Raw genomic sequence first — 27125 nt, 5'->3', positions numbered from 1 at the left:
AGGTCTTTACCCAAGCAGTGGTAGTGGAAAGTAATAGAAAGGGTCCTAAATTTTCAGTTTTATATTCATCATCTTTTAGTTCTGCAGGTTTTTGTGCCAGGCTTCCTGCTCCCAAAAGGAAGGACGGTTTAGTTTTCAGATCAATCTCTCTAATTTTTAAATATGCATATTGTGTTTTTCTGTGTAACCTGCCAGATCTGGGGCCTATCTTCCTCATTTGAACACAGTTTCTACTTTTATTCTTTTTTTTCTTTGTTGGTATGGTACATTCATGTTTATCTTCTTTTAGACTCCTTTTATTCATGTCTGGCATGTTTTTGTTCTCAGAAGACAGTATGATGTTTTTACACGGTCTTTATGCTACCTGTACAGACTTTACTTCTAGCTTCTCCTTCTACTTCTTTCAAACAAGTTTTTCCATTTATGTTTAACTTCTGATTTTTGAAGTCATACATAATATTTGTGTTTATAGCTTTTAAAGGTACAGAATTTAACCACATTACAGAATAGTGAAATAACAGTGAAACAAGTCTTGCACGTTGTTGTGAATGATTTCAAGAGTTCTTGTGTTTCTGTGGATTTCTGTCTAGCTGGTCCAAAAGTTATTGGCAGTTGTACCTTGTTTTGACACAGAAAAAGAACAGCACCATACTTCCTATTCCTCTCAGTATGTATTGTGATAATCAGTATGTCACAGCTGTTGTTGTCATACTTTGTAGGTGCCTAATAGTGTAGTTTTCATATTGTGTTTCTTCTTTAGGCCTGGAATTTCTGTCTGTATGGTTTATCCCTTACTGATGCTTGTATAATTTTCTACCCAAAATAACTTCCCAGTTTATTTGTTTTAATGTAGCATCTTTGACTGTTGCTGGTGGGTCTGGGAGGACATTGTTTTGCTGATATGTGGAATATTAACAAGATTTACTTGGAGACATTTTTTAAAATAGCTTTCATGCTGTATCAGCGGGTATCCTAATAATAAGGGTTCTAATTGCTGAAGAACTTGCCTGCAGCTTTCTTGTACAGACATAAAAATGGCATATTTCTTCTAGGCAACAAAACTTCTGAAAGGGTGAATTTGTGTCTCCCTCTTTCCTCTTCTCCTTATGACTTCAGTGGAGCTGGTCACCTACTTTGAAGAAGAGACATCCTTTTGAATCAACGCAACTGTTTCAAATCAAGATAGATTCTGATTGTCCAAGAAGCCTGCTGGGATTTTTCATGGTGATTCTGTAGAGGTGATGCCCAGTACTTCTTAGGCACTTCTGTGGACTGCTTTTCCCTAGTCTCTACAGCTGGAGGTGGCTCTTTTTGTGATACACAGCCTTAGGTAATAATCTCGCAATTCTTAACAGGAATGACTCTTAACAACAGGAAGAGTGTTTTGGGTCCCGCGTAATTATCCTGTTGGACAAAAGAACTCATGTTTGGGGTGGGGGGGGTGTGTGTGTGTGAAAAGAATGATCTTTTTGAACACAAGAAGTGAAGTTTACTGGAAATCAAACTGCTTATTTCTAAATTCCAGATCAGGTTTTTGATCTTGCTTCAGTTGTGATTTCATTCTTGAGGAAAAAATCAAGAAAAAATGGACATGAGGACAGAATATTATTAAAGAGACTTTTGAGTAGCATACAGTGCCTCCTCTAGGCAAAAAAGGAGTCTGGGGTGCAGGACAAACTTCCCATAAGGTAATGGAACACACTGTCAGCTACTGGGACTGGAGAAAGGTTGGTGTCCAGCATGTGTTGTTTCAGTCAAATGTGAGAGACAGAAGAACAGTATCTGACTGAGAATAGCTCATGAGGAGAGCATGAACAGAGTGAATCCTTTAACCACTTGCTGTGGTAATTGTCCTCTCCGCCAAGGTCATAAATGAGATATTGTACCTTGGTTCAGCACCTATGAAATCAAAACTAGCAAGTTTAGAAAGGACCGAAAGAGTACGTTTTGAAGGGTGTTTGGCTGACTCGCTATTACAGATACCCTTTTCCTGTTTCCTTTTCCTGCTTTCCCTTCTTTCTCTTCAGACAAAAATTTCCATTTTACAAACACTCCCTGAATAGTTATGATAGCCAGGTTCTACACCGATCATAGCTATTCCTCCACGTGCTTTGTTTTCCTGCTTTAAAGAGTACAAATCTTCAGGAGGTTCCATTGTGCAGAGAGGAGTGGAAGGATTACAGTTTTAAGATTGCTTACCCATAATTATTTCTCTTACATGGAAGAAATATTGTGTCTCTTGATACTTCCATCTTCCCGATTCTTAAAGAGGGAGCATAAAAAGTAATTTATTTGTCCTTTGTGCCATTTCTTTGCACATTGCCTGTTCTTAACTGGCAATATGGAGAAACTGGTGTTTGAGTGTTTTGGTTCGCTTTCCCAAAATGGAGGGAAGGTAGACTAGGTGCTTATAATTCATGTTGAGTCTTTTGGACTGTGAACGTGCTGTTCTTTTGTCTTGAAATTTTAAAATTTGAGTTGCAAACCAAGTCTGCCTTCCTAGAGATAGTGTTATCTCTCGAGCTAAGTAGCCTGGTTATGTAAGAGCAGCTCAGTCTTGCTGGTGAAAGGGTAAGACTTTGGAGGACAGATACTCCCAAGGGAAAGGAGCAGGCAAATCCTGCGAATCAAAACCTGGTTAACTGCACAGCTCGTGTCAACAGGCATTTGTCTTTTAATACCATGGGACCCATAATTGGGTTCCCATCTGTTCCTGAAAGTCCTTGATCCTCAAGTAGGACAAGAGCCTCCATGCCAACAGGCTGGCTAGCCGGGTGAGTAGAGCCTTTGGTGGTGAAGGGACACTATGACCCATGATTAAGGGAGGTATTGGCATGTGCATGGAAAGCAAGGGGTACAGGTTGGTGGGAAAAAGAGGGAACTTGGGATCGGTAAAGGAGGGATAACCATGTCAAGTGCATGTATACAAATACATACAGCCTGGGAAACAAGCAGGAGGAATTAGTTCTGCATACAGTTACAGAACTGTGACATTGTTGGTATAGTGGAGACAGGATGGGATAGCTCACAGGACTAGAGTGAGAGGTTGATGGATACAAACTTACCGGGAAATGCAAAGATAAAGAGGGCAGGGCTGCAATGACATGAAGAAGTTTGGATGTAGGGAGCTGTTCAGTGGGATGACAACAGTCTGGTTGAGAGCTTGTGGATGAGGATGGGAGAGGCCAAAAAGGATGATATCGTGGTGGTAGTTCACCTGATGAGGTGAGGAAGAGGACAAATCCTTCTCTAAAAGTCTCTGAATCACAGGAACTGATTTTCATGGAGGGCTCAAATTCCCTGACGTCCACAGCCAGGATAACGCTGGAACGCAAGCAGTCAAGAAGCTCTCTGGAAGATGTCAGAGATAACTTCTTAATACAGGTACTGGATAAGTCAATATGGTGATACACAGCTGGATCCGCTGTTTATTATCAACAGCTGATTGGGGATCAGATGATCAATGGTAGCCTTGGCTATACTGACTGTGAAATAGTAGATACCAAGATCCTGATGGAACTGAGGAAGGACAGTAGCAGAGCATAGACTCTGCAACTTAGTAGAGACTTCAGTTTCATTCAAGGAACTGGCTGATGGGATCCCATAGGAGGCAAATGTGAAGGGTAAAGGAGCTCAGCAGAGCTGACAGTGCTTAAGGACAACCTCCTCCAAATGCAAAGACTGTTCATCCTGATACTGAAGAAACTAACAGATGTGTGGGGGACTGGCAAGGCTGAACAGGAAACTCATGGCTTTGCTCCAGTGCAAAAAGCCAGTATACAGGACTTGGAAACAGGGGCAGTGTAAAAAGGAGAAATTCTGACTATATAAGGGTGGTGGTAAGAGAACCAGAGCTCATCTAGAGTTGACACTTGTAATAGACATCAAGGGCAATGCAGAGAGCTTTTACCACTGCTTTGGCAGTAGAAGGCTCAACAAGGAAAATGCAGATCTATTGATGAAAAAGACAGATGATTCAGTATCAACAGACACTACCTTCATTGCCTTAGTCTTCACTAACAAGCTCTCTTTGGTAGCTGCACCTAATGAAGGCATTCAAGGAGAATCCTCAGCAGTGAATGAGGACTGAGTCAAGAAGTGGTTGCAGGAACTTGACCAATGCAAGTTCATGGGACCAGATCAGTTGCATCCAGGTATGCCAAGGGAACTGGCTGTTGCTGTAGTGATGTTCCTCTGTACTGCATTTGAAAAGTTGTGGAGATCAGGGAGGTTCCTGACAACTGGAGAAAGGCAGATGTTGCATCAGTCTTCAAAGAAGGCCAGTCAGCCTTATTTCAGTTTGAGGAAAACCATAGGACAGTCTTCTTGGAAGTGCTGGCCATGTGAAGATGATTTGGAATAGCTAGGGTGGATTTTTTTTCCGAAAGCAAATCATGCCTTACAAGCCTGGCTGCCTTCTACAATAAAATGATTAGCTCTGTGGCGAAGAGGAGAGAAACAAATGTCGTTCACTTCAACTTGTAGCAGGTCTTTTGTCTGTGTCCCATAATATCCTATCCCAATTAGGATGTTATGATCTGGGTGGATGAGCAACCAGATGGGTTTAAAAAAAGATAATATTGAATGATCAGGCTCAGAGGATAGGGATTAATGAGTTGTACACTACTTGGAAAGTGATAACAAACATGGAACTGCAGGGGTGTGTCCTGGGACTTGTACTGTTCAGTATCTTAAGCAACAGCATGGCAGTGGCAATGCAGTGCACTCTCATCAAGTTTGCAGAGACACCAAATTGATAGGTAGTGCTGCTCAAGGGTAGTGCTGCCAGTCAGAGGAACCTGAACAGGAAGGAGGAATGGGCTGACAGGAGCCTCATGAAATTCAGCAAGGATAAATGCAGAGTTATATTGCACCTGGGAAGGCAAAAGCCCCTTGCAGCAGTACTGGCTGGGAAGTAGCTCTGATGAGAAGGACCTGAAGGACCTCTGATGTTCTTGGTAGTCTTGGCAGACAGCAAGCTGAACATGAGCCAGTGGTATGTAATGAAGACTAATAGTATTTGGGCTGTATGAAAATAAGTCTAACCGGAAGACTGGGGAAAGATCTGTTCTTTACTAAGCACTAATTAGACTGCATCAAGAATACCAGATTCTGCCTACCCACAAACACACACCCCATACCTCAATGCACAAAAGAGACAGACACATAAACTAGAATGAATTCAGCAGAGGGCTGCAGAGATGGTTCCGGGAGCACGGTGGTACGTGGCAGGCAGACCAGAGATGATGGGCATAAATTGTGACGAGAGGGGGAGAAAACTGGTTCTTTGGATTGCATTCAAGAACTTAACTTTTCAATTACTTAATTGTTATGTGTTAAAGTATTAATTGCTTTAACAAAAAAAAAACCAACTAAACAAAAAAAGCAAACAACACCAACCTAAGTACTAAGCGTTAAAAGTTGGAATGTTTTACGTTTCATAACCATTTCATAATTACTGTAAGATAAAAGTATCTTTTGAAGATGAAGAATGGGCTGACTTGGATCTTGAGGTTTTTGTTTGTTTTCTCAGAACATAAACTATATCTTCAGTATTTGTAACACTATCCTTTCTCTAATAAACATACAGACTTAGAACCACAGAGTCTTTTGACTTGCTTTCTAGGGGATGATTTTTAGAAGTGTTTTGAAGCTTAGTTTGTTCCCACTGAGGACAGTAATTCCAAACAGAAGAGGAAGAACAGAAGAAAACAAACTTAAGTGCAAAAAGGCAGAGAGTGTGGGGGGGAAGAATGGTGGTGAGCACAATATTAGGAAAAGCATTATGAAAATAGATAAAAAAGGAGTGGTGTTGAAATCCGTGTATATATTTAGGAGAATCATTGAAGATGGAAAGGAGCTCTTAAGATTGCTCAAGCAGGGTCAGCTAGAGCAGATTGCCTGGGACTATGTCCAGTTGGGTTTTGAATACCTTTATGCGTGGAAACTCAGCAACATCTCTGGACAATCACTGTAAAAAGGTATTTTGTGTGGTCAGGGAATTTCATGTGTTTCTCTTTGTGCCTGTTACTTCTTGTCCTGGCAGTAGGTACTAGTGAGAGGACTCTGGCTCCCTGTTTATACACATGGATAAGAGCCCTCCACCCACAAGCCTTCTCTTCTCCAGGCTTAACAGCCCCATATCAAAGATATTCCAGTCCCTTAATCATTTTTGTGGGCCTTTTCTAGAACTACTCCTCTAAGCTATGTCTGTTTTACCCTGGGGAGCCCAGACCTGGCCTCACCAGTGCTGAGTAGTGAGGAATTTACCTTCCCTCTGCCTGCTGGCAGTGTTCCTCTTAATGCAGTCCAGGAGGCTGTTGACCACCTTGCTTACAAGGGCACATTGCTGGTTTATGGTCAGCTTGTTGTTTATGAGTTCCTCAAGCTCTTGGTTTGTGTTCCTCAGACTCCGTCTTTCTCTACCAAGCTGCTCTCCAGCCAGTTGGCACTCAGCATGTACTGGTGCATGGGGTACTCCTTCTGTGCAGGACTTTGCATTTCTCTTCGTTGAACATAATGAAATTCTTCTCTGTCCACCTCTCCAGGTCACTCTGAAGGGGTGGCACACACATCTGGTATATTGGTACTCCTGGTTTTATATCATCTGTGAACTTGCTGAGAGTCCACTCTGTTTCCATAATTCAGGGCATTAATGAGAATGTTAAACAGTACTGGCCCCAGGGTCAGCCCCTGGGGTGCTACTGACTTGCCTCCAACTGGACTTCATGCCATTGGTCACAATCCTGTGGATTCAGCCAGTTTTCAGTCCTTACACTTACCTAACCCATACTTTTGTCATTTTATACATGAAGATGTTATGGGAGACAGTATCAAAGGCCTTACTAAAGTGGATGTGAACATCTGCTCTCCTGTCATCTTCCAAGCAAGTCACCTCATTGTAGAAGACTGTCAGGGTTGTTAAGCATGAGTTGCCCTCTGTAAGTCGATGCTCACAATTCCCAGTCACCTTGTCCTCATGTCTGGGGATTTTTTCCAGGATTATTGGAACACCTCTCCTATGAGGAAAGGCTGAAAGAGCTGGGGTTGTTCAGCCTGGAGAAGAGAAGGCTGCGGGGAGACCTTATTGCAGCCTTTCAATACTTAAAGGGGGCCTACAAGAAAGATGGGGATAGTCTTTTTAGCAAGGCCTGCTGCGACAGGACAAGGGGTAATGGTTTTAAACTAGGGAGGGTAGATTTAAACTAAACACAAGGAAAAAATTTTTCATGATGAGGGTGGTGAAACACTGAAACGGGTTACCCAGAGAGGTGGCAGAGGAGGGTTGGACTAGATGACCTTTAAAGGTCCCTTCTGTCCCAAAGCATTCTATGATTATTTGCTCTGTCACCTTCCCAGGGATTGAGTTGAGGATGACCGGTATGTCAGCAGATCTTCCTTCTTGAACACAGGAGTGACATTTGCTCTCTTCTGGTTCTTGGGAAGGGGTCCCAGGTGTCATGACCTTTCAAAGATGACTAAGAGTAGCCTTGTTCAGACCCAGGCGGCTCTGTCAGTGATCATGGGTACAACCTGTTAGGCCCCGTACACTTATATATGTCCAGTCTAAGCGCTTCATAACCTAATCGTCCTCCACAGAGGCTAAGTCTTCCTTGCTCCAAACATTCCCTCTGGTCTCAGGGGCCTGGGATTCCTGAATGTTGGTCTTACCAGTAAACACTGAGGCAAAGAAGGTGCTGAGTACCTTGGCCTTGTCTGTGTTTATTGCCATTAGGGGCCCTGCTCTATTTAGCAGTGGGCCCACATTTTCTCTGGTTTTCCTTTCCTGTTTTTATAGTTGTAGAATCCTTCCTTGTTGCCCTTCACATCTCTTGCCAGATTCAAATCAAGGTAAACCGTGGCTTTGCCATCCTATGCCTACGCAATTGGACAGGAACTCCATAGTCCCCCCCTGGGTCAACTGCCCCTGCTTCCATCTCCTACACACTTCCTTTTTATGTCTGACTTTGGTCTGCAAGCTCCTTGCTCATCCATGCAGGCTTCCTGCTGCGTTTGATTTCCTGCACATGGTGACAGACCTTTCTTGAAGTGATCCTTGAATATCAGCCAGCTCTGCTGGACCCGTCTTCTCTCCGGGGTTGTATCCTGTGCAATTTTTCCAAGCAGATCTCTGGAGAGATTACAATCTCCTGTCCTGAAATCCAGGGTTGTCTTGCTTTTTACCTTGCTCCCTCCTCTAAGGGTCCTGAACTCCATCATCTCATCATCATTGCAGCCAAACTGCCCTGACTTTAATGTCCTATGACTAGTTCTTCCTACTTTGTAACTATCAGGTCTAGCAGTGCACCTCTCCTTCATCACCTGTGTCAGGAAGTTATCACTGTACTCCAGAAATTTCCTAGGTTGGTTGTGTTCTGCTCTGTTGTCCTTCCAGCTGATATGAGGGCGCTTCAAGTTCCCTGTGAGAACCAGGGCCTGTAAACGTGAAACTTCTTCCAGTCGTCTGAAGAAGGCTTCATATACTTATCCCTGATTAGGAGGTCTATAGCAGGCACCTACTACAGCATCATCCATCTTGTTCCATCTACTAATCTTGATCTGTAAGCACTTGACTGGCTCCTGACCTGTCCTCACATAAAGGGCAACTCTCCCTCCTTGCCTTTCTAGCCTGCCCTTCCTGACGAGCCCATATCCATTTGTCACAGCACTCCAGTCATGTGAGCTATCCCACCACATCTCCATGATCCCAGTGAGGTCATGGACCTGCAGCAATTACACAGACTTCTGTAATTCCTCGTTTGTTCCCCATGCAGCATGCATTGGTGTATAGGTGTTTCAGGGAGGTGCCAAAGTGTGCTGATTCCCCAGAAAGGATGAGAGCTTTCTCCATAAGGCTCTTCTGCTGGCACTTCTTCACATGCCTACACTTCAAGTGATTGCACGTCTGCTTTTTTTTGGTTGATTGCTATGTTCCTTCTCTTCTGATGACACCAGGCCTTTCACTTGCCTGGCCCTTTGCTTGCCTACCCCATCCATAGTTTCCTCACTTTCTTGTTGAGCAATGTCTCCATCAGTTTTACCCAAAAGTCTATGAACATTTGCATGTATCTACATAAAAATGAATGATAATGGAATCATCACAGATTCCAAACATACACACAAGACCTAGAAAGGCTGTATTACTGTTATGCAATAGCTATTGGGCACTTAAATGGAGTGTTTAATATCATGCACTAATGGAATTGGACATAATGGCACACGTATTTGATTGGAGAAGAGAACTGGGCAATATAAGGAATGAAGACATTCCAAAATGAGCAACTGCGCTCTAAATGCCAAATTAATTAGGACTTCTTCTCTCTGTAGGTCACCGTGTACTTTCTGACTTCTGGGAATTCTTGGTGAGATGAGGTTAATCCCGTTCTGAGCAGGAGCATCCCTGGATGCCAAGCTTTTTCATTAAAGCAACGCTGCCACGTACATTCAAGATGTGATAATCCATTCGTTACTAACTTTTTAGGCTAGAAACGGGTTTTGGCCTTGTTTGCGAGCAATTCTCATTTGCCTTTGGTTTGATACGAAGCATTCTATGGGAAATGTCTTCATATTTACTATTTCATGGTGCATACCTTCAGATCTTTTTCTTTCTATTTTTTATTGGAGGGGGGGTTGGTTTTAAAGCACCTTAAATTTATTTATTTATTTATTTATTCACTTAGTCTTCTTTTTATTATTGTACAGAGTACTCACCATGTTTCTGTGTTTTCAAGACTCTTCCTATGCAATTCTTTGTTTTCTGGAAGGGCTTTCCATCCTGACACAATCTCTCTGTGAGTTTTTGTTATGAAGGGAGGTGCTTCTTCTCATGTGTTTGTTTTTGAATGGAGATTCTCACTTAATCCGGCTGGGTACACAGATTGGTCTCCGGTAACTATATCTAAGCTCATGATGAGTATGTGTGCTGCATCTGCTCTCAGAATTGTAACATAATGTAAAATCTGGATAGAAGCTTTTAACCTCTTCTAGTAAGAATCACCTGTTTGTATCTCTGCCTCTTCCTAGCATAAAAGAGCTTATTGACTAGTCCAAACCCCTGGAATGATGTCTTGAGCAGACTCTTTGCATTGTTGTGAGTCTTGCAATTCAGTCCACAAACACATAAAGAAGTGGACTGAGCTTAGACCATGCCCTGTGATGCCAAGCACAGCTGCGGTAGCTTTGTTTTTCATGTATGAAGCCTGGGGTTCCATCTTTGTGGGCCTTCAACCAGCTCTTTGTATCTGGTTCTTTGTGGACATTTGGTCAAGTAGGTGTTAACATCTGCATGTTTGAGCCTGGACTTGGAAACTGTGGATGCCCATTTAGCATTGTGGTAGTGCCAGCCACAAACTGAACTGAGGTGAAGACGGGCGTGGCGGCAGTGGTTGCGGGTTGCGGCCCCTCGCCGTTGGCCCCAGTGCCTTTCCGGCAGTACTGTAGACAGGTCCGCGTGCGGCCACGCTGCCACGCGCCGCGGGTCTCGAGGGATGACACTGCTGAGTGGGTGCCATCCGTCTTCCTTCGCTCTGTCTCCTCACTGGATTTGGTGGCATAGGGCAGGGTCTTGCTCCTGGGCTACTGTGGTAAATAGATTATTCGGATCTGACAGTGCGACCTGCTATTCTCTCAGGCCAGTGCTTTCCCCTCTACCCAGGTACTAAGCTTATGCTTGCTTTTCTGATGCTCGTCTTCTTTACAGATCCCAGTCTAAGGAAAAAGGGATAGTCCCTGTGTCCAAATCTCTGCTTCCAGAGTCTGGCATCATGAACTATAATATATCGTTTTGTAAGTGCATCAAGCGTTACACCTGCTCCTGAGATTAAAAAAAGTTATATCCTGGCTGGCTTGTGTGTGCATCCACAATGTGAATTTGTAGGTTTGGGAGTTGTATGTGTGTTTTGTTTTGTTTGGTTTGTTTATAAAGGCCTTAACAATTCATATTAGATTAGGACGTTTTTGATAGTAAGGTCTTCAACGTATCTTGGGAATTAGGGGGTTTTTAAATCCTCTTTTTTTTTTTTTTTTAATCTTAGCGCTATATATATAGTTATAAAATCTCTGCATACCTGGAAAGTTGTCCGGTGTCTTTGTCATTATAGTGGCTTGTGTAATAATATTAAATAAAGTTGAATTAAAAGCAGCACAGCTAATACTGTCCCATTTTGTACCTGTGCATTTGTATTTTCATGATAAACCAAATGGGTGTGGAATATTCTGAAAAAGTTTTGAAAATACTGTCTGTTTTTCTGCTTGCATACAATACAAAATAAAAGAACCTCTACCTCTGTAATTCAACGCAACCCAGCAGTATTTGGTCAAATTATCAACATAATAGGCTGTCTTCATGTGGGGAGATTTTCTAAGTTACCTTTAAAACAAGCCTGTTTGAAATCAAATCTCCAGTCATGTTTGGTGAGGATTGTAATTGTTTTATGGGTAAGTTTTAGCCTTTGTTTCATTCTGCGTAGACAATGTGTGTTTGCAGTTTGTTGAAACTACAGTTTAGCCTAAGTTATAGCTAATGTTTAAAAGTAAAATAACCAGTAGTAATTTTCACATTGCAATATTTTATATCAGATTGAGATATTTTCCATTTAACATCTTTTGAAATATGCGTGCTGTTACATGTATTTAATTTCAAACCATTCTTTGGGCTGATAGTAACTTAGACTGAATCTATTGAAGTGAACGTCACGACCTAGTTCTGTTTTTCAAGAGTAGATTTCTTTAGGGATTATATGTTACAATAGCACATAATTAATTCTCTAGCCTAATGATTTTAACATATTTATAATTTAATATTTTTATAATAAAAGTTGGTAAACAATTGTTCATGAGCTCAGTTCAGGAGTTCACAGTTTCTCTTGTTCCAAAGGCAAAGAAAAGTGTTTTTAAAAAGCAGTCCTCATTTCAAAAAGTGTGTATTGAGTAAGTCAGGATGCAAGTTCATGCAGCTGTTAAATGTGAAAGCACAAAGTGTAAAGACATAATGAAATGCTGTTAATGCATACACTAGACATGAACTCTAGTGGCTCAACTGCTTCTAAGGGGATGATTGTAAAAGTTCTAACAAGCATTTTGAATGTTAATATTGGTAAGATTGTTTGCATATTTCTGAAGAAGTTATCCAACTGTTGTTCGATGATGTGGGAGAAAATGAAGAGTTGGCTGGCTGAAAGATTTGCAAAAGCAGAATAGAGGCAGATTGATCATAAATGGGATGTAAACAAAGTAGTGCATATGAAAAGATAGATACTGAAAATAGTAGTAAATTTGGTCCTGTTTTGATTTTTATATTTTTTGTTAACTGAATTCATACATTTGGAGAGCATAGCCAACATTATATTCTGTTAGGCTTTACTCTGATTGTGGCTGCTTCTCTGCTGACCTGGACAACACCCTTTGACAGTAACCATAGAAGCTGGCAAATGAATTAATTGTCTGTGGTAAACATGACCTAGTGTGAGTAAGGTTTTGCTTTTAGGAAGCCTGAAGATAAATGGTTATTAGACATTTTTCCTTATGATTCTTTGCGTGAACATAACCTTTGTGTGTATTTTTTTAATAGTAAATTTTTCCCTGTTTTTATTCAGCATTGTATTTTGACTCTTAGTGCATGTTGAAATATTTTTCTCTAATTTCAATATGGTAAAGTGTTAAAACCAGAAAATTCCAGACAGGGCTCTGGCAATTATAAGTGAATCTCTCAGACTATAAGAACTCATAGAGTTTTCACAGTGTGGTAATTGTCATCTAGCAGCTTTTATTTTCTTGAAAGTTGACCTTCGAAATATCCAGGATAATGCCCAGTCGTAATACTTGTAGTCAACTGTGATTATGTGTGTCTAGAGTGTTTTGCAACCTGAAGGTTTAAAAAATAGAAGCGTGGGGGAAAAAAGTACAGGTATAAGAAGGTTCAGTTGAACATTTCTATCTGGCTATGGCTAACCTATCTAAAAGGAAAGCTTGTATTAGGAATTCTGTTGTTTTGAAAGGTCTGGCTCTGTTTTGGGATTTAATTTGTTTAAAGGATTTAGTGTACTTACATGAAATACAAATGCAGTCCCATTTATTGTGTATAATGTATAACTGAAGATTTTTTTTTTAATCGCGTTTTTGGTATGGTAAGGTGAAGAAATGAAGAAAGGTGATATTTCTTGTGTTTATTTGACAGAATAATGTAACCGCAATCTATTAGATAACCATAATTTTTAAGACAAATGATGTGTAGCCTGATAATTCTTAAAGCTATTGAATGTATAATGTTGTCAGAAGAATTAGTCTTTTAAGAGCAACTAGCTGAGGAGAGGTTTTTAGCTTTGGTAAGGCTTAACCATTTATTATTAGCCATCATTTGTCACAATGGTAGGTAATCTTCCTCTGTAGTTCTGGATGTGCAGCTGTCACGTTTCTTGGAACATACCAGCTTTGTAAAGTTACTTGATAGTATTTGCTTGCTCCTCATGTAACTCATAGCAGAAAATGAAATGTTTTCTCTGGTTCAAATACTGGATATCTTTTAGGAAAAACTTAGTCTGGAAGTTGCTTTCTGAGTGCCCTTATCCCAAAGGAAAAATACAGGAGATGCCCAAAAGAGAATGAATGTCTACCATGACGTAGTATGTGATACAGAAATTATTAGTTCAGTCTATTTTATCAGCTCCATCTAGATAGGGAAATAGTATTGCTTATGTCAGTAGGATTGCAATGCTATGAGAGAAAATCATGCTTTTACGAGTTGTTACCTTCACGCAACTGAATTTACTTTTTTTATTTTGAGAGTTCTCTGTTTTCTAGTATTAGAGGATTTCTTTTTATTGACCTAGTTATATAAAAAAAGTATGTTGCACTTCAACACTTTGAGGTTGAAATAATATACACGTCATTTTTTGTAATAAAGTTGATGATAAAAATCCATGCTTCTGCATACTTCACAAAAACTTTTTGCTGTGGTGCCTTTTGGAACCCTAACACCATTGAACCAATTTATAAATCTTTTCATGGTATCTTTCAAGAAAACAATGTGATAATCAGTGTAGTTAAAAGTCATTTTAATAGTTTAAATGGACACCAGTGGAATTTGCTCCTAATAAATATTCTACTGACCTCAGGTTTGGCTTGTTCCCGAAAGATACAGGTAGCAGTAACACAAGCATCTGTAGTTTTGCGAGTACAGCTTTATGGTACTTTGCCACCTTCCTTCTTGTATAAAGACTGCATGCAGAGAATTACGTGTGATGAAAAGTTGGTTTTTTTTAAACAACTGCTTTCTAAATTTCTGGAGAAAATGCACTAAAAAAGGGGGTAAACTAAAGTTAAACTGCTCTAAACAATAAGGCAGGGTAGAGAGAGGGGAGGAAATGTTGCAAGTTTTTCCTGGATGCAGTTTTGCTCATAATAGGGATAGTGTATTTAGAACACACACACTGAAGATTTGCAAGATGCAAAAACTGGGGAAAAATACATTCTGCAAATATGCTGAAATTTTTCTGAAGTGTACTGGACTTTGAGTCATGTTCGTAGCTGCTATGTTGAGACTGTCACTATTGTTTCTTGACAAGGTTTTAACTTACTTAATAAATTATGCTTCAGATTTTCTGTAAATGCACATGTAGTTGTATGCTTTCTAATATCCAACGTATTACTCAACTTCTGTGACTATTTTGACTTTTCCATACAAATGTGCTTGAAGTTTAAGGTGTGCTTGTTTATTTTTTATCTTTTGCTTTGTAGGCATACAGATATACAAACCAATACATGTATTTTTATACGAATATAAAATTTCACATTACTTAGGTGAAAAAAGGCTTAATTGTGTATTTTGGTTTTAAAATGGATTCATGACTTTTGAGTTATGTTAGAAATAAGTCCTAGAGGAATCAAGCTGGATAGGCAGGCAAGCAGTGGTATAGCTAAGGAAGGTCATAACATAACTAGATTTATAGCATTAAAGAGTGTCAGGAGATTTGTTTTGTTTTGTTTTTAACTTTAAATAATCTAGGACTAACAAAAAGTATAGGGTAGTTATGAAAAGACTCTCTAAGGTACAGAAAATAAGCAGGGAAACCTTGATGCTTTGAGAAGCTCAATCTGTATTTGTTCATTTGGTTTTCCTGCCAGAGATTATGTTTACAATTTGTCCTCTCTACATTTGAATGTATTGTGCTTCTATGACTGTGAATTAATGGATATATGTTATAGATAATTCACAGTATCTTTGCATGCTACTGCAGAAGAGAGAAGCTTCCACTATCACCTTCCCTGCAGAGGTGTACTGGCACGCACAGTCGTTTTAGAGGGGTAGTCATTCTTGTGAGTACTCTTCTGTCTGTTTCAGGGACAATTTTCTAGTTCAATAGTTCACTTTAAACCAAAGCTGGAAATTGTGCCTTAAGTAGAGATTTGGTAACAGCTGGAGGAATTTAGAATCATGGAATCGTTTAGGTTGGAAAAGACCTTTACGATCATCAAGTCCAACCATTAACCTAACACTGCCAAGTCCACCACTAAACCATGTCCCTAAGCACCACATCTACAGGTCTTTTAAATACCTCCAGGGATGGGGACTCAACCACTTCCCTGGGCAGCCTGTTCCAATGCCTGACTACCCTTTCAGTGAAGAAATGTTTCCTAATCTCCAACCTAAACCACCCCGGCGCAAGTTGAGGGCATTTTCTCTTGTCCTATCGCTTGTTACTTGGGAGAAGAGACAGACTATCTCCATAATCTTATGTTGTCAGAGGCATACTTTGTTGTAATAGAAGCTGGTGTCCAGCGTTCTAGTGTAGGTGGTTGGACCATGCAGTCTTATGCAGACTGAGGTGCACCAAATCAGACTTCTGTGTTCACTGCTCTGTATGGAAATCTAAATAAATCTGAGGGGTGTTACCCACCATGGCCAGAACTGCTTTATAGTATTGCCCCCTATTGTGCGAATTAAGATTATCTTAAATACATGATTTTGCTGGTCAGGAAAACAAACTGTTGTCTATCTGATGGATGTATTTGCATTGGTGTAGTATTTGTATGTTCTGTTGAAATATTCCAAATCTTTGAAATTTGCTAGCATTTGCTGTTTATGCATATGACCAACAATGGGGAATGTTTTATTACCTCCAAAAACTGCAAAGAAAGGTCAAATTAAATACAGATGCCAAAGTAAACAGCTGTTATTAGTGAATCAAGACACTATCAGAGTCCTCTCAACTCCAGTTCCATGGACACCTAAACATGGCAGTGCTCAGGGCCACCAAAAAGTGTTTTGTTGCCTGTGTTTTTTTCCCCTGGCTTATTTTTTTTTTCTGCCTTAGTTAAGCCAGCATGTGGCAGAGTCCAAGAACTGGAGGCAGCACAAGGGAAGTTGTGGGCAAGGGATGTGGTGGGAGTAGACAAGGAGGTAGACCGGAAAGCAACAGATCCCAGACTGAAGCCTGGTGTTTCTGGAGGTGTTCTGTTATTACAGTTATCTGTATTTAATATGGACCTAACATCTTGTTTCCCTACCGGTCTATAGTTTGATTTAGTTTTGCAGCCTAGATCTTTTTGTAGGGATATGCCACCTTGCTGACTTTCTTCAAAAGGATTTTCAAGTCATCTCTGTGATTGTTTTTTACAGGTATCCTACAAATAGGGCTTGGAAGACTTGATGACCTGATTCAGACATATTCTCAGGCCTTTCTACACTCTAAATAGTTGAAAGAAACATAGCATTTTAACTTACTGGCGTTCTTCACCTGGAAAATATTTTCCAGTGTGGCAATACTTAATCATTATCTTTACAGTTTTTCATTTTCATTATTTCCCTGCTTCTGAAGAGACACTTTCAATGGAGCAGTGCACTTCGCCTTTGCTTAACAGAATCGTGCACAACCTCCTTCATATACCGAACAGTAACCAATACAATAGCTTGTTTTTTTCATTCATAATAAAGCTTTCAAAAAACTGTATAATCATCACTCTTTCCTAACTTGGAATTAGGCTGACTGTGTGCTACTACTTCTTTCTTATGTCTAGCACATCTGATGTCTATATAGGAAAGAGGAAAGAAATCTATTTTATTTCTTGTTTTGCAGGATGCTTACTGGACATTTTAACTATAAACATCACAGTCTTGGTAAAATGTTAAACTTTATAATCTTAATAATTCAAGCTATGGTATTTGGGATCTGTATCATTTAATTGCTTGTGTAGTTTCAGATTTTGAAGTGTTTTTCTAGAACCAAAACAGGGACTGCAGCAGTGCAATAGAATTAGATTAACTTTTGAAGAGGAAGGAAGTTCAACAAACCCAAATCTCCTTCAGATTTTCTTTTTTTTTTTTTTTTTTTTTTTTAAGAGCTGGGTCTCACCCTGCAAGAAATAAAGCTTTCCAGCTAGTAAATTCCTTTCTCTCCCGTCAAACTGCTCACTTCTGAAATCAGCAATGACACATGTGATTCAAGGAAATCAGTGACACTATGTTCAGTAATTAATACTTCCAATATGGGTTGTACTGAAAATTCCTACTTAGTTCTAGATTAGGTAGTAAATTGAAAATGGTAGGAGAACAGGCAGCTGAAGAAGGCACAATATCATCCTGAGAAAGGAAGAAAAGGGAGTGTTTTAAAACTGTTGGTGGTTTTTATGGCCTTTTCTTCCTGGTTACGTTTATATATGAACTAGAATTTTAGTAAATACAAAGAGATAATAATAAGAGGAGGTGAAAACCTTTACTCTACATTTAATATATCCTAATCCTTCTCTAGAAGTCTTTCAGTATTAGCGTTGTGCAGTCATGGAGTATTCGTCACCGAGATACGGTGAACAGATTTTGCGCTGAAACCTGACATTAACAGGACTACTCACAGTATGTAATCCAGTATTGTATGTGTCTTCGCAAGGCTGGGTTTTAGGTTTCCAAAACATTTAGAAGTCATAGAACGGCTCTTGAAGCTTTCTATTGCTTTTCTTACTGTGTGGGTTCCAAGTAGTACCTATTATTGTGTCTTTTAAGTCATGTTTCTGGTTCATTTCTGACACTATACTTTTATAATAATGTTTGCTGTCCTGTATTCGAGTGGATATGACTTTGTCTGGTCTGCTATGTTCGGCCAAAAAAACATTTTGAGGTTTTAGAAGCAGAATTACAAAGTTATGGATGGCTGTCAATAAGGACATACTGAGCTGCCAGGTAATCTGAGAGTAATGGAGTAGTCTTTTCTTTATGCAAGTTTTAAGTATGTGTTTTGGTTTTCTTAGAGGTCACAGTACTAGACTGAATTTTGTGTGTGAATTGAAATAAAGTATCCCATCAGTGATCAAAAAAAGATGCTGGTTAGTTTTATCTTATTGCTTAAGATTCATTAGGTACAGGATCTAGGTCTGAGGAACTAAGTTGAACGCACTTTTTATTCTTTTTGTTTTTCAGAGGCCCAGAAGACACAATAAATGATTGTAAAATCCTTTTTATAGAGGAAATGTACAAGATTGAAAAGCCAGGAGCCTATCCATTGACATTTGGGGATGGAGATTTCAAAAGTATGCTTTTTTTAATTATTTGAATAGAAATACAAATTGAATGATGTTTCTATTAAAAAATAGAAGGATCAGCATGCAGAGGTAATAATAATTGTTTTCAGTGTTCAGGAAAGTAATAACATAATTCTTTATAATATAATTCTTTCTAGATTTCTGTTCTAAAAGTATATTTACTGTAAGGTGGCTGTATTACTTGACGTATTCAGAAACTGATAGCATCTTAGTGCTATCAGTCACAAGCAGGGAAAAAGGGGAACAGCTGATAACGTTCAAAATGAACTGTGGAGAATGAATTCGTAGTCTCAGTTAAATTCCTAGACAGGTGACCAGGTCACCAGAACTGCTATTGCAATTGACATGTCCTTTAAACTTTTAATAAATTAATAAATATAAAAGATAGAATCAGTCTGTAATGATGCACTTTAACCCTGTCACTATATCATAATTTTTTTAAAAAAAAGATAAGGAACTTTGTGCCAAAGCTGCTTGTACCATGAAAAAAAGGGATAATTAACATTTGGATTATTATTTGGCTCTGCATGACCATCTAAAAAAATAACTATGCCATATCTCCTCATCCTCCCCACAAGCACAGGAAGGAGTTAGTGGTAGCTAATCTAAAAAGTAGTGTGACATTTTATCCTAAGTTTAAAAATATATTAAAGTAAGGAGTGATAAGTGTTTGTGATAGCAACACTGAGAGATTGGACTGCAGCTCTACTAATAGGTATTAGATATTCATATATATTAGACTCCTGACTCCAAAGCAATTTTTCAGAACCTTTGTATGTAGCTCTCGGTGCACAAGAACTCGTCTGCTTACTAGTTTATTTGCCATCATCTAAAAAATCACTGTTTCTTACAGGAGCAAATACCATTTGCTGTGGTATTCTTAAAAGTAAAAATGTGAATTTCTGTAAATGAACTTCTCACAATTAATTTTTCATTATTTGTGATTTACTTTCTTCAGATTACTCAAAAAAAATAACCATCCATTCTATTTATTTTTTCTTGGTCACATTAAACATTTTTTGCAATATCTTAAAACGTGTTTATTTAAAAAAATTGTAGTATGAGAAATTTAAAAACCTACAGATACTACTTTGCATTTACATACCTACTTATTTTGCAAGTCTAATTGTTTATGAAACTTTTAAAGGACGTATAAAATTATTACAGTTCATTTAGTTCTTCCCTGCAACTACTGTGTAGTGAATTAATTTTTAAAATTGTGTGTTAAGGAAATGTATTATTACTATATTGATGACTATACAAAATTGTCTACAGTGGCAACATTTGATCTGACAGGAGTATTTATTTATTGTAGAATCATAGAATCATTTAGGTTGGAAGAGACCCTTAAGATCATTGAGTCCAACTGTAAACCTAACTGCCTGGTCCACCACTAAGCCATGTCCCTAAGTGCCACATCTACATGTCTTTTAAATACCCCTAGGGATGGGGACTCAGCCACTTCCCTAGGAAGCCTGTTCCAGTGCCTGACTGCCCTTGCAGTGAAGAAGTTTTTCCTAATATCCAACCTAAACCTACCCTGGTGCAAGTTGAGGCCATTTCCTCTCCTCCTGTCGTTTGCTACTAGGGAGAAGAGACCAACGCCCACCTCGCTACAGCCTCCTTTCAGGTAGTTGTAGAGAGCAATAAGGTCTTCCCTCAGCCTCCTTTTTTCCAGGCTAAACAGCCCCAGTTTCCTCAGCCGCTCCTCATGAGACTTGTGCTCCAGACCCTTCACCGGCTTTGTTGCCGCATATGTCTATAAACACACACACAGCTACCTTAGCTTCTATGCTTTGAAAAGCTGAAGATTTTTTTACAATAATGACAGATGAAATTCAAAGAATTAATTGGTCTTAAATACTCTGTGAGATTATTGTAAGCACAATCAGAAAATGCACTGACTGTATTTTTGTCTATATTAAGCTACTGTCCATGTTCTTTCCAAAAGATAGAATGCCTACTTTGGAAATAATCTTCATCAGACAAACAATGTAGGCTACCTCTGCAGAAAAATTGTTATTCCTTGAGCATGGCCATACATTAGTTAGGTTTTGTATGTGTAGATTAGATAAAAATGTCTATGACGTGTCAATATACATTTAGCAGTTACAATTAAAAATAAGGTAGTTATTTTAAAATTATTTAATGGAAATCTAAATTCTGCAGCCCAGGAAAAGAGTAGGGCTAAACCTATGAGAAGATTATATTAGAAAATGAGAAAACTAAGAAGCGACATACTTGTAAATATATTTCAAATATTTATATGCAAAATGGAAGTTAGACCTAGGTATCAATACATATTACTTCCATCAGAATCCAAATTTCTGCTATGAGCATGAGCTAACTCTTCCTGCAAAAGAAGAGAATATGAAATGATACATGCTACTAAACCCTGCACTGTTGGTAGGGGTGAACAGACCTGTCTTCGTATGACCAATAGTGCAGATATAATCAGTGTATTTGCCTTATGACATGGTTAAAGCAGAAATGTGAAAAATTAAATACATGTCATGAAAATGACAGTTTGTAGTTTGTGTGCATATTGAAGAAAGTTGAAAACTCCAGGTATTGTTTAACTGAGCTAAAATATACAGACCTTTTTGCTTTTTTCCTCTTTAAAAAAAAAAATACTATTACTAACCCTTGACCTAAGAAACTGGTTTTGTAACTGAAAACAGGATATTACAGACACCTAAACAACCTGTGGTGGTAAGAGATACAGAAAAATATGCAGGGTTTTTTTGCCTGTTATTTATTGGATGAGGTAGACTAGTGAGTTTCTTTAGGGAGTGCTCAGTCATCACTGTTAAAATTTTTCAAAGGGCATACCCGTTATCTGGGATTTCTTCAGTCTGACTTGACTTGAATTGGTGTTGACACCTTGGACAGACTGTGAGTTTTTCCTGGCTGTGCTGGAAAATATACAGCTTTGTTCCTTAGCAGTCTTACAATGTTTCCTTTCTCTTCAAAAGAACCCTGGGAAAGAAGTTTTAAACTAGAAGATTACTACCATTTGGATAGTATGCAGATAAGTATTCTAGGCTAGACTTTGGTAGAAGCAGTACACCGAGAGATTTTGTCTTTCTTTTTAAGTGTATCTGACCTTTGCCTTTGAGGCTTTGTAAAATAACCACTGCTGGTAGCTTTACACATTTGCTCCTTGTGTTTGCCAGTTAGTACATCTCACTAGACCATCTATCTATAGCTGGCAATTTTCCCTCTTCAGTGGTTCTTTCTTTACATTCTTCAGCTTTTATGTTTTTTTTCTTAAAAAAAATTCAAACTACAGTGTTCTAGCACTTCTTATCATAGAATGGTTTGAGTTGGAAGGGGCCTTTAAAGATCATCTAGTCCAACCCCCCTGCAATGAACAGGGACATCTTTCACTAAATCAGGTTGCTAAGAGCCCCATCCAGCCTGGCCTTGAATGTTTCCAGGGATGAAGCATCTACAACCTCGGGCAACCTGTTCCAGTGTCTCACCACACTCATCATAAAAAACGTCTTCCTTGTATCCAATCTAAATCTACCCTCTTTCAATTTAAAACTGTTGCTCCTTGTCCTATCACTACAAGCCCTGGTAAAAAGTCTTTCCTTGTCTTTCTTATAAGCCCCCTTTAAGTATTGAAAGGCCACAATATGGTCTTCCCACAGCCTTCTCTTCACCAGGCTGAACAAACCCAGCTCTCTGAGCCTTTCTTCATAGGAGAGGTGTTCCAGCCCTCTGGTCATTTTTGTGGCCCTCCTCTGGACCTGCTCCAACAGGTCCATGTGTTTCCTGTGCTGAGGGCTCCAGAGCTGGATGCAGTACTCCAGGTGGGGTCTCACAAGAGCAGAGCAGAGAGGGAGAATCCCCTCCCTTGACCTGCTGGCCCCGCTTCTTTTTATGCAGCTCAGGGTATGATTGGCTTTCTGAGATGCAAGTGCACGTTGCTGGCTCATATCCAATTTTTTGTCCACCAGTACCCCCAAGTCCCTCTTCTCAGGGCTGCTCTCAATCCCTTCATCCCCCAGCCTGTACTGATACTGGGGATTGTCCTGTGCAGAACTTCATGAGGTTCACATGGGCCCACTCCTAAAGCTTGTCAAGGTCTCTCTGGATGACATCCCTTCCCTCAGGCATATCAACTGTACCACTCAGCTTTGTCATGCACAAACTTGTTGAGGGTGCACTCAATCCCACTATCTCTGTCACTGATGAAGGTATTAAATAGTATTGGTCCCAGTATGTACCCTTGAGGGACACTGCTCGTTAGTGGTTTCCACATGGATATTGAGCCATTGGATACAGCCCGTCCACTGTTTGGATGTGGCCATCCAACAAAGTCCTTATCTATCTAATAGTTCATCCATCAAACCCATCTCTCTCCAGTGTAGCAGCAAGAATGTTGTGAGGGACCAAATCAAGGGCCTTACAGAAGTCCAGGTAAATGACAACTCTTCCCTTGTCCACTGATGCATTCAGTCCATTATAAAGGACCACTAGATCAGTCAGGCATGATTTGCCCTTGGTGAAGCCATGTTGTCTGTCTTTAATCACCTCCCTGTCTTCCATATGCTTTGACATGTCTTCTGGGAGTCTCTGTTCTATGATTTTACTGAGCACTGAGGTGAGGCTGACTGGTCAATAATTCCCAGGATCTTCCTTTTTACCCTTTTTAAAAAAGGGCGCAATATTCCTTTTCCTCCAGTCACTGGGGGCTTTCCCTGGTTGTCATGACTTTTCAGATATGATAGAGAGTGGCTTGGCAACTACATCAGCCAATTCCCTCAGGACCCTGGGGTGTGTCTCATTGGGTCCCATGGATTTGTGTATATTCAGGTTCCTCAGATGGTCTTGAACCTGATCTCTTACAGTGGGAAGGACTTCATTTCCCCTGTCTGTCAGCTGGATTAAGAAATTATCCTTGGTGCTCTCCAAGAGTCTCCTGGACTGCTTACAGCTTGCTATACTGCTTTTCCAGCAGATGTCAGGGTTGACTGAAGTGTCACACCAGCTGGATCAGAGCCTGCGAGTGTGATGCTTCTTGCAGTTGAAGTAAGAACACTTTGTCAACAGGCTCCCCTTGATCAGGTAGCTGGTAATAAACACCAATCATGAGGTTTCCTTTGTTGGCTTGGTGTCTAATTTTCACCCACAAGCTCTCAACCTGTTCGTTGCTGTTTTTCAAAGACAGCTCTGTGCAGTCAGTCCATAGCGGGCAAATCGCCCGCCCCTCCTCCCTTGCCTGTTCCTCCTGAACAGTTTATAGCCGTTGATTGCAGCGCTCCAGTCATGTGATTTGTCCCACCAAGTTTCAGTGATAGCGATTAGATCATAGCTTTCCATCTGTGCCGTTGCTTCCAGTTCTTCCTGTTTGTTACCCACGCTACATGCATCGGTGTAGAGACAATTCTTTGTTACTTAAAACTTCATGCCCTTCCCTCTCTAAGTCTAGTTGCTTCCACCTTTGAAGATAAAAGTATTCTTCAAGGCCCTCCAGAAAGACACATACAGCACAATACTTGGCATTCCAGTCCCCCTTTCTTATAAGACTTTCAGTCTGGAGTTTCTCTTCACAGAGATTTTACACTAGTATCTTATCCATGTGGATCAAATTTTCTGTAAAGTGTATTCAGTTGGGAGGGCACATTTTTCCTCAACAGGAAGGGGCTGGGATTTCTTCAAACCCTTAGTCATTCCTTTCCTTCTCAGTATGCTTAGGAAAAATGTAAAGTATGCAGAACTCCTCTATGAAATATGAAAAAAATTCTGTGTTTCTAGTATGAAAAATTCTGTGTTTCTGTGAAAAATTCTAGTATGAAAAAAATTCTGTTTTCCTAAGAGTTAAATCTTTCATTGGAACGGGCAATGTTTTCTTAAATATTATGGTTTGTTGCTTGTGCCTTTCTCTTTTTGTCCAATATTCTGTCTGCTTAGCACCTGTGGAAGAATCTGGTGTTCATGATGCCTCCGACAGGCTGTAGGGGTTTTTGGGTTTGCGGGGGTTGTTTGTTTTCATTTTTGTAGTGGGGCTGCTCTTCAAATTCCTTATTAATGAACTTGCTTGTGACATCATGGACATATTCAGTAAGGTTTTGTCTGAGAAAATGAAACTGTTATTTTTTGTACAGCTAATGACTTCTGGGTATTTTTGGCAAAGATTATGACAGGGGTAAGTTTGTCTGTCCTTATCACACTGTCCTTCTAGGCCAGTTGCCCTTTTGAATAGACATTGTCAAACAGTTCAGAAGTTCCTCAGATAGTTTGCCTATGGACTTAAAGAAAATTTATCCCAAGTATTGGTATTCCAGCTGTTCCAGTTTCTGAACTTCTGTACCCTGTGGTTATTTTTTTCTTCCAGAGTGGTACTCAAAAGAACATTTTCTGGCCCATTCTAAACTTCAAGAAAAATGTTCTTTCTGTTATCTCAGCTTCCTACTTCCAGCTCCGAACTCTCAAATAGTCTTTCTAGTCTTCCTTGTCTTCTGATTCAAAGCCAATTACTTCTTCCAGATAAAATACTATTTCCAGAGAAGTTTGGAAGTACACTATTAATTATTGTAGTAGATTAGTTTAAGCTCAAATTCACTTCCATGGCATTTCTAGATGACTTTTGCACAGAACATATCAATGATTTTTTTTCTTATAATGTTAAAATTCTTTGGGCTGTAATCAAGTTATCTTCTGAAGTCTTCTCTCATTTCTCTGGACCTTCTACTTGTTTCAAACATTTCTCCTGTAAATGTTAATTATGCTACAAATATTCAGTGTTTCTTCCCTCTCCTCTTTCATATCTAGTTTAGACTACTAAATGTTTTTCTCTTGTATAGAAGCACTTATTCCCTGACTGAGGAACCAGTGCCAGTGGTTTTTTTTCATAGTGGGGTTCGTGGGTCCAAATTTCCAAGTGAGCTGAAACAGAAAGTTAGTGTTTCTTTGTGTGTAAACTAAACCGCTGCTGTGAAACAACTGGTAATTTGGGATTGTCTGTGGTCTCAGACTACTAATTATTATATCCAACTGTAAATTTAATTAAGGGGAAGAGAGCTGTTCCAAATTGTAGTGTCATCTTTATTTGACTGTTAGCAGTTACCTAATTGGAATTTCTTCTTGGCTCTATTTAAGAAGACTCCAACTAGAGAGGCTCCATATGTAGGGAGAGTGTGCAAGTGGCATGTTGGGAACAGGAGGGGAGAAAATAAGAGAAGCTGCTGGTTAGTAATTTTCTTTACTGCTTGTTTATACAGCAGAAGAAATCCCATTAGCCTAGATAGTCAAATACCTCATTGTAAGAAAAATGCATTTTCAAGAGGGCAGTGTTCATGTGCAGAAATAACTTTTTCCTGTAGATACAGTAATGCACTAAGATACATGGCATTTGACTTTTTCTTTGTTTTTGACAGGAAAAAGTGGCCCTGAATGCAAGCACTGTAGGGCTGATCCAGATAAGGAGTGCCGGTTTTGTTCGTGTTATTTGTGTGGTGGAAAACAGGATGCTCACATGCAACTCCTGTGTGATGAATGTAATATGGCTTATCATATATACTGCCTGAACCCCCCCTTAAGCAAGATACCAGAAGATGAGGACTGGTAAATATACAAGGATGATTTTCTTATCTATATTGCCATTCTATACATGCTGCCTTTTTGTTATGTGCACCTTGTGACAGACAATACTGAAGAATTTTTTAAATTCTGCTATGGTTTTCATCCATCTATTTTATATAAACCTTATGTTTTCTGTCAAGGTAATTCTTTTAAATCATTCACAAAGGACTAGTTGTAAGCTTTAATGGCCATTACGGAGTTTCAAAACTGGTATGTTCACTTTATTCATTTTGAACTTCTGTGATATTATCTGATCTGATTGTGTTTATCACCAGTGGTTGTTTCCCAGCCTTTTGATTTTGTTCAAGCTTCACTGCTTGAACAATTCTCTTATGTTTACCCTTCTCTTTCCCTTCATCCTCTGTGCCTGTTGCTGCCCCTGTGCCCTTCCTGTATCTTCTCATTGCCACTACTCCATTCATTTCTCCTGTTCTGGGAGGACTACCACCTTGCTACTCTTCATTTCTACTGTCCCTGGTTCTGCCAGCAGGAAAACCAAGCTAACTGGCATTGTTAAATCAAGATAATTGTATTTTGAATCTGCATGTGCCCATTAGCAGCACATTAAGTTATCTTGGGCTCTGTACTATTTTTTGTCTTTATTAGCTATCTACAATTTACACTGCTCGTATTTAGCACCTGCCTGTGACTTACATGAGATGCTTATCCTTTATAAATGAGGAATATAGAACTTTATTCAAATAAAGTTTTCCATTACATAGACATCAATAAATGTCTAAGATGTCTATAGATACATTTTATAGAATCTCTTTGGACCTTGTGATTAAATTTTATGTAAAAATCTGTGCTTCGGAAGTTTTAACATTCTCTGGAAATAAATAACTCAATCTCCTATACCACAGTGGATGTCTTAGTAGGTTTGTTTATTGGTCAGTGCCTAATGGTCTGTGTGTTTTCTGGGGCATTGTGTTTTTTCTGAACTCCTGTGTTTATGCCAATGTGTGATTTAGTGATTGAGACCATTAACGTTGATAGGTGTTTCT

General features: G+C 39.5%; 1 protein-coding gene across 4 annotated transcripts in view; it reads left to right on the top strand.

Annotated features, from left to right (window-relative positions):
- The window catches only part of UHRF2 (ubiquitin like with PHD and ring finger domains 2), a 93341-nt gene that overhangs the window by 39685 nt on the left and 26531 nt on the right, over positions 1-27125 (top strand). For all 4 annotated transcript variants that reach the window (XM_087742747.1, XM_087742746.1, XM_087742745.1 and 1 more), the window contains exons 5-6: positions 18407-18516; positions 25917-26103. In XM_087742747.1, coding sequence (XP_087598873.1) covers positions 18407-18516; positions 25917-26103 — 297 coding nt within the window. The remainder of the gene's footprint in view (positions 1-18406; positions 18517-25916; positions 26104-27125) is intronic.

This window comes from Nipponia nippon, unplaced genomic scaffold, assembly GCF_047370975.1.
Source record: "Nipponia nippon isolate SJK-2023a ecotype South Korea unplaced genomic scaffold, ASM4737097v1 scaffold_8, whole genome shotgun sequence".
NCBI classification, from domain to species: domain Eukaryota; kingdom Metazoa; phylum Chordata; class Aves; order Pelecaniformes; family Threskiornithidae; genus Nipponia; species Nipponia nippon.
Note: the sequence above shows the minus strand (reverse complement) of the source record. Positions and strands in the feature narration are given on the sequence as shown.